We start from the raw sequence: 8,867 nt of genomic DNA on the forward strand, positions 1-8,867 counted from the left end.
CTCCTTGTTGGTTATCTTTATCCAATATTCGGTATTGATATTCCTTCACTTTTTGAGTATATCTCCCAGTAACCGGTGATATATTTCCCGAATCATTGCCTTTGCTAATGTATCCCCAGCGAGTCATCTTTCATTTACCCTTGGTTGGTAATGAATACTCCCCTTGACTGGTCATCATTTTATACCCAGCAGTCGGTATCCCGATGTCCTTTCTTTTCGGTCGATTTATCCTTTATTAACCCAGTAACCGATTATGGATAATCTTCCATGCGAGTATGTTATCTACGTTTTGACGGTAATAGATAATATATCTCATACGCTCTTTGGTCGAAGTCTTTTGTTCTTCCCCAGTCGAGTAAGATTCGTATTTCCTTATGGAATCAAATGTACATCCTGTAATCGAGTTTGCTTTTTCAGCCCTCCTTCTGGATGATGAGTGTCTTGGAAATATTCCCCAATTCACGCTTGGTTAGTCACCTATTATATGCCCAGTAACCGGTATCCCTGGTGTTCCTTCCTTCTCTGCTCCCTATTATGACTTTTGTCCCATGTGGAGTCAGATTTCCTGAGTCGAAATATACCTTTTAGGTTTTCCTCAGATGTTTTTGGATGTTTGATATCTATCACCCTTATACCATTCTTAGAGATTCATTCTCCCCTGAGCGTGTTGTTCTCTCACCCTCATATCGGTGTTTGGATCACATGTCTCCTTGAGCTTATTACCCAGTAACCGGTAATACCTCATTCGGTTGTTTCCTCAGATGAGTCCTGTTTGGACATTCCCAGTGAAGTCCCTTAGTGGATTTTCCCCATCTGAGTCCGAATTTTCATCTGAAGTATCCTTTGTGAATAGTTTATGTTGTGTTGGCATATTCCCCAATACATGCATCTCTGAGTCAGCTCGAGTCTTTCCATTGATTTCTTTTCGTGGAATCCCTCTCGGGTCTCTCAGCAAGTTTTAAGTCGTGACCTGCTCACACATTTTTTTCCCTTTCTTATCCCCATAAGAATCCCCAGAGTCTCTGTCCCATATGAGTGTATTACTCATATGGATTGTCAGTTTCTCCTGATTTCTTCTCTCTTTGTTGACACATATCTCAACAGAGCATTACCTTTTGCATACATACATTTGCATCATGAGGTCTCTTGGGGAACAAAATTCGTCTCTTTGTTGTTATTTAAGCCCATTCTACCTCGTCGAGACGAAGATTTTAACCTTCACTTCTCCGTCTAGAATGACCTTAAATAGGGGCATCTGTAGGATCCTAATTTTGACCCTAAGATCCCTCATGGCATCATAACATTGCATTTGCACTTGCCTCAAGGATCATAGCATCTTGGCTCCTTAATCTTTGGGTGGGATCCCTTGAGAGTGGGTTTGAGATCACCAAGAATGCTTGAATTGTATACTATTGCTTTTCTCATTTTATTTGCTAACCAAAAGCACAAAAACATGTCACTAACATCTTTTGTTTGTAGTTTGAGCATTCACAAGATCCAAAGCTTCTAGGAGATCCTATGTGCATTGATATGGCCAAGAGAAGATGAAAGCAAGCATGACAATGGTTCCCAAATCTCTCATCCATCAAATATGCCTCCCAAGTATCTCAATTCATCATTTTTATCAAAGCAAACCAAAGGGTTTGAGGTTTGTTTCCCAAGGAAACCCTAATTCATCTATGTACCAACTGTGCCTTGCTCATGAAGCAACCTCAACCTATGATCAAATGAAATCAAGGGAAGTTCTTTAATTCATTATTTCATGCATATTTGAACTTATTTGAGTGTCCTCAATCATCAATTCATCAAGATATGAGGTGTGGACTTGAGAAGTTGATCAGTCAATTCATCTGACTATTTTGAAGTACACTGAGACCTAACGTTTAATGTGTTTGTCAAATGGAGTGACCCCAAAATAAAATATGTTCTTAAGAACCATATGAACAACTATCATGTTCATAAAAAATTGATTTGAAGCTTGTAAGGTCATCATCCATTTCACGACATTATAGGTCATTTTGACTGAAACCCTAATTTTGGGGCAATTTCCCAAGGACATAACTCCTTCATTTTTCATGATTTTGAGGTGGGATCAAATGAATTGGAAATATTAAGATGTCTACTTCAAAGTTTATGTTGAGAAAAATTTCAAAATCCTAAAAGAAATACATGTTATAATGCAAAACATTATAGGTCACTTTGGACCAAAAGCATTGAAATGTGAAAAAGTCCAACTTCAAGTGCCCATAACTTCTTCATCAAAAATCCAAATGATGCAAATTTGAAGTCCAAATTGATTTTCTTGAAAAGATCTACAACTTTTATGTTGAAGGTTTTGTCATTTGGGGCTTGCATCATTGAAACAGAGGTGTTTAAAGTTTGGCTATTTTTGAAAATCTCACATGTACATGTTTTGCACCCTACACTTCATGATCATTTTTCATCAATTTCCAAGTTTCAAATGAATTTGTGATCAACATAACAAATGATGCTCATGCAAAAAGCTTTCCAACCATTACCCATAAGATTTTGTTTCAAGTATGGACATGGCATTTTCGAAAGCATGAACATATTGGTACAATTTTGGAAACCATTTAAATTTGCATTGCATGAGCTAATACTACACCATCTGCACGTCCAATTTGCATCTGCTGATGATTAGCTGCCAAATCCAACTGGAATTGGGCCCTCCATGCGCTTGTACAGGCCCATGCATGGAGGCCCCTTTCCATTCATGCAAAGTTTTGATCAGGCTTTCAGCCATTGCTTTTGCTATAAATACAATGTCATTGCCTCTCATTTTAGTAACCTAAAGGCGCGCTAAATGCTGCACAATTGATCCCTCAACCACACTCAAAAGGAACTCACCATTTTCACTCAATTTTTTCAGATCTGAACTTCAATTTTATTGATTGATTTTTGGATCTAAAGTTCCTTAACCTTGCTCACATTAATCCATTGATCACACTGCAAGCATCAACATCAAGAAATTGTGTCTCCAAGCTCTGCAAATCAGAGGTTTACTTCTGATTTTATTTTCTTCGAAACTGCTCATATGTTGCTTGTTTCTGGCTATTGGTGTGTGATCTGAAGTCCTCTTCATAGAGGCAGATGATTTGAGCTTTGAATTCTCAAATTCTAGCAAGTTCAGTTGAACACCACAGAAATTCCATCTCTGATTTCTCTCTATGTAGAAACCTAGAGTGGATTTGGTTGGCACAGGGGTGATGTACATTACCCCAGCTTTCGATTGGTACCTAGATCGTAGCATTTGGTGCACATTTATTTCTCTGCAAATTTGACCCTCGCCGGAAGCTGGCCGGAGAAGACGGTGGCACAGGTCACCGTCCAATCTCCAGATTTAATCTGAGCCATGCGTTTGTGTTTCCAGATCAGATCTCATCCGTCCCATGTTATGACTTTTCCATTGGCTGTGTGTGATTCAGTTGACTCATGTGTATGGTGAGCGCGCGCTTCCTGGCCACGTGATGATCCACGTCAATTAATGAAATCAGATTAGACGCTCCATGTTTTTTCACATTTTTTAATTCTGATTTTAATTTTCTTTTATTTCTTTTAATTCCATTTCATTTTAAAAATTCATATCTCCTTCATTATTGGTCCAAAAAATATGAGACCAATTGCATTTTTCTTCTTTTAATTTCTAGTTTCTAAAAATGATTTTTAATATTTTTTATTTTATCATTTGATATTTTTTAGGAATTTTCTCTTTTCTGGTTATTTTTAATTCATTCAAAATAGTTTTTGATATTCAAAAAATACAAAAATATTATTCCAACCTCTTTGAATGACGATAGATCTATGAAAAATATTCTCATCAATTTATTAATTGATTTGAGATTTGTTTGAGATTTTAATTCAATTAGATTATTTTTATGCATTTTTAATTCATTTAAAATAGTTTCTGACTTCTAAAAATGCTGAAATTTTTTGTCAAACTTTGTTTGACCTTGTTGAACTTAGGATAATTCACTTGGACTTTTCAAAGTTGATTTGAAGTGAGTTTGAAGTTTGACCTTTGTTTATTATTTTAATTCAAGTATTATTTTAATTTTGAAAAATACCAAAAATATTTTATTTGTTTCTTGACTTCTAATCTTCATTTTGTTTCTGTTTACATTTGTTTGACCTTGATCTTCTCTATCTTTGGTCAATGCTTGTTGATTATTTCACTTCATTTCCATTAATGTACTTTAATATTCATCTTCTTCTTCTTCTTCTTCTTCTTTTCTTTTTTTGATCAATGAGTTAAAGATTGGTGGTTAGCCTTGATACATGGGAGGTTTAACCTTCCTTGATTCACATCTAACTCAACTTGATCATGGATCAAGTGAATGGTTTTGCATTAAGGATAGGTTGCTTCCTAATCAAGCAAAGAACCTAAATCAATACAAGATCATTTCTCATCTTCTTTTTGGCATGGCAAGTTGAAAGAGCTTGATTCACTAATCAAGATCTCTAACTTGTGTTGTTGCCTACATTATTATTGACCGGCCTCAGATAGTTGTGACTTCTACATAAGTCCAATTACGATTGCTTAACATAGCGCTAAATTGCCTTATGGCACACTAATTCTAACACTAACCACTAACCATTAACATTTAATTCTTGCACTTTACATTTATGTAATTTAATATTCTTGTACATATTATTCATTTGCTTTTCCCCTTTGCTCATTTGAGCACATGTTTATGTTAATGCAATTTGCCTTTTGCTCACTTGAGCACATAATTGTGTATATATTATTGTGCTTGTGCTTTTGTTTTGATTGTTGTGGACAAAAATGCAAAAATGGACAAAAAGGACTTAGATTCTAGGACATTCCCTATGCAAAATGGAGTAAAAAGACCTTAATGTTGAAGATGGATTAGAAGGACCAAATCTCTAAACTCACTCTTGTCCATTTTTGATTTGCTTCATGGAACTTTTTGATGTGTGTGCTTTTGTGCTAAGGATTCCTATTTGAGCCAAATTGAAGAACCGTTGTCATGTGCCTCAAAAGAGAGAGATCTAAGAGCCATTGGGGATCTTCTAAGAGCTTGCTTGATTGATTTGATTGATTTGATTGCTTGAGATTACACTTATTTGCTTGCTTATTCCAAAGGATGGGAGCTACTTGGATCATCAATATGATATCAAGAGAGGAACTCCATTTGTGGTCTTATTTCTTCTCCTTCATCTCTTGTATGATTAGGACTTTAGCCATTCTTCTTCTTCCCTCCACTCTAACCCAAGCCAAAACTTTTGTGCAAACATTAACACTTGTTTCCAACATTAGAAACCTAAGCATTATGCTTTTGATTTTCAAACTTTCTTTTTCGTAACACTTATTTTGAATTGAATCTTTAAGTCAACTTTGACCATATTTTGTAAATACTTTTCATTGGTAAATATAACCCATTCAAATACTTTTGTGGTTTCAATGGCCACTTTCTTATCAAAACGTTTCATAACCAATAGCTATTAGGTTTGAGTTATCCTTGAGGTAGATGTAATACTCACCTATATCCTTAGTGATAGACAATGAGTCTTCCATGCTTATTATAGGGTTAAACCCTCACTAGCATGTTGAAGCTATCCTCACATGGTGGATTTATGGTTTTTAGGTTGAGTTTTCTCCCTTGGATAACAAAAGACCTTAATGCTTTTGGACCAATCAATTCACCAACTTGTTTTGAGATTTTTACCCCGGACTACGAGGTTTTGATCCTAATCTTTTTTAAGATGGTACGTAGGCAATGGGTTCATCCATTTAAACACAAATTGTAAATAACTTGTATATTCTTCTCTCATCTCTTCAATCATGTTTGCACAATCAAATTTTTTCACAAAAATACCAACCTTACAACAAGTGTGAAAAGGGCTCCCTAGGAGTACCTAGGATGTTTTGGATGCTTAACACCTTCCCATTGCATAATCAACCCCCTTACCCCGATCTCTGACATTTTTACTAGTTTTTGATTCGATAAAACTATTAGGTTTTTGTTCGCTTTCTAACCATTCCTTTGGATAAATAGAAGTGCGGTGGCGACTCGACTTGTGTGGTTTACCTTGGATTTAGTCAATATGTCTAATGGTAACGAATACCCCGCTACATCTACCACAATCAATTTTCACATAAATTACAAGTTCCTAACCTAGGGTTTGAGAAACATTCCTAACCAATTCTAACATGCAAAAAATATTATTTAAACTAACAACCTAATGATAACATAAAATTTAAATGCAAATTGAACATATCTTGGCTTGATTGAAGGAAGAGAATAGAGCAAAGATGCACAAAGTAAGATTGAAGAAATGGAGCTCTAGGGTTCTCAAAAGGAGAAGAGTGAAACAAAGATGAAAGACTAAGGCTTTATGGATGAAAACCAGTGCCAAGACGCGCTATAGCCTAATCTGACGGGCTTGGGTTAAACAGGACCATCTTATCAAAGTAATTTTTTTCACCATAAGTGAAAGCGTGCTTAGCGCGCCCCGATCATGCTCAACGATAGTAGAGAAACATGGCTTCTTAACTTTGACCACCAAAATGCATCCTGGCCCGATTAAATTCAAACCTAGCTACAATGTCAACACAGAAACAGAAAAAAGTACTTACAATGATAGGGTGCCTCCAAACAAGCACTTGTTTAACTTCAATTATCTCTATAGTTTGATGGTGAATTTACGGATCACCAAGAGAAATTGTATTTGTCCCTCGATCAACCTCACCACCAAGATAAATCTTCAATCCTTGTCATTTAACATGCAGGTTTCTTTTGAAACGGAATCTTCCAACACGATTGCCTTTTTGCATCCAATAAATCTTCATTGGTGTCATCCATTCAGAAACCATCTCCCTTAACTTTGGAATACTTCATGCCTTCAAAGAGGGTGAAACACACCTCTTCATCCTTGCGGTCTTCATGAAAGGTCGACCTATAATCAATGGTGTATCATCATCTTCTTCCATGTTTATGACAACGAAATCAATCGGAAAAAAGAATTTGTCCACCTTGATTAGAACATCTTCAATTATTCCATGAGGCCGGGTTCTAGACTTATCGGCCAATTGTAATGTCATCTTAGTTGATTTCATTTCAATATTTCCTAGTCGTTGAACCACGGATAACAAAATCAAATTTATGGTAGAGCCCAAATCAATCAATGCTTTGCTAATGTATTCATTACATATGAAGACCGATAATGTAACCCTTCCCTGACTGCTTTCTTTCCACGGTGGAGTCCTTTGAATGATTGCACTATAACTAGCATCAATAGTGATGATTTCTTGATCTTTATATCTTCTTTTCTTTGTAAGGATGTCCTTCATGAGCTTTGCATATGTAGGCATTTGCTCAAGAGCCTCAAAAAATGGAATCTTGATTTGCAACCGACTAAATATATTCAAGAACTGAACATAATTCCTAGCATTGTACTTCTTGGAAGGAGCATGAGGATATGAAAAATTTTGAATTGGAATATTATTCAACTTATCCTTCCCCTTTTGATTCTTTTTATTCTTTTCCTCTCTATTTTTCTTTTCTACTTCTTCTTTTTCAAGTTTCTCTTTTTCAACTAATTCTCCCTCAACATTTTTTTCTACTTCAATCTCATCTTTTTCCTTCTCGTTTTCTACTACAATTTCCTCTTCCTCAACTTCATCACTAATGCCCATGTCAATTTTTCTACCACTACAAGTTTGAATAGATTTACAATGCTCCTTCGGGTTGTCTTGAGTGTTTACGGAAAAAGTTCCTTTGTGTTGATCGGCTAATTGCTTAGATAATTGACCAACTTGCGTCTCAAGATTTTTGATGGTTGCATCAGTACTCTTTTGGTTAGCCATTGACATTTGCATGAATTGGGTGAGAGTCTCTTCCATCTTTGAATTTCCACCTTGAGGTTGTGGAGGTTAATTGTAGTTTTGATAAGGATTTTGACGGTTTGAAGGTCCGACCTCTTGTCTCCAACCTTGTTGATAGCCTTGGTTATTTCCTCTTTGTTGGTAACCTTAGTTGTTTTGATAAGGTACTTGCCTTGATTGGTAACCTTGATTTTGATTTAGATTCCCCATATAATTCACTTCCTCTCTAACCGAAGGACAATAACTGGTAAGATGATCTCCTTTACATAATTCACAAGAAGCAACTTATTGATGCTTGTTAGGAATCTCTTGCATCTCTTTGATTTGTTGTGGGAGCTTCAAAATTTGTTGTGTGAGTAACTCCACCCGTTGAGATAATAATTTGTTTTGGGCTAGACTTGCATCATTTGTGCCCAATTCAATGATTCCCAGTTTCCTTTATATCGTACCTCAATTATGTTGACCTTGATGATTGTTGAGTGTCATTCTATCAAGAATGACTATTGCTTCTTCCGCACTCTTAGACATCAAATAACCACCCGCGGTAGCATCCAATAGAGTTTTGTGTTGTGGTTGGAGTCCATGGAGAAAGACATGAATTTGATTAAGTTCATTAAAACCATGACCTTGACATTTCCTTAACATTGACTTGAACCACTCCAAAGCTTGATTAAAGGATTCACTTGCACCTTGAGAGAAAACCACAATTGAAGTCTTTGCTTCCATGAAACTATTGTGTGGAAAGAATCTCTCATGAAATTTTTCCTCTAACATATTCCAATTGGTCATTGTTTGAGTAGGTTGATCAAAATACCATTCTTTTTCTTTTCCAATCAAAGAATGTGGGAATAGTCTCTTGAACACCTGTTCTTCCTTCGCTTCTGGAGCTCCAATTGCACTGGAAATCTCATAGATTTTGGTAAGGTGAGTGTAACGATATTCATGATTAATCCCTATGAAGGTATTTGCATACAAAAGTTGAAGTATCATGGTCTTCATC

The 8,867-nt window shown here is 36.0% G+C and overlaps 1 protein-coding gene across 1 annotated transcript; it reads right to left on the reverse strand.

Annotated features, from left to right (window-relative positions):
• Positions 1 to 6,877: 6,877 nt before the first annotated feature.
• Positions 6,878 to 7,849, reverse strand: LOC127091186 (uncharacterized). The gene has a single exon (XM_051029749.1). It carries the CDS (start codon positions 7,847 to 7,849, stop codon positions 6,878 to 6,880), a length of 972 nt encoding a protein of 323 aa, XP_050885706.1.
• Positions 7,850 to 8,867: the final 1,018 nt, after the last annotated feature.

This window comes from Lathyrus oleraceus, chromosome 1 (assembly GCF_024323335.1).
Source record: "Lathyrus oleraceus cultivar Zhongwan6 chromosome 1, CAAS_Psat_ZW6_1.0, whole genome shotgun sequence".
NCBI lineage: Eukaryota > Viridiplantae > Streptophyta > Magnoliopsida > Fabales > Fabaceae > Lathyrus > Lathyrus oleraceus.

What these genes read in the sequence shown, in the direction of transcription:
- LOC127091186 (XM_051029749.1), bottom strand. Translation starts at nt 7,849, where the DNA reads ATGGCTAACCAAAAGAGTACTGATGCAACCATCAAAAATCTTGAGACG.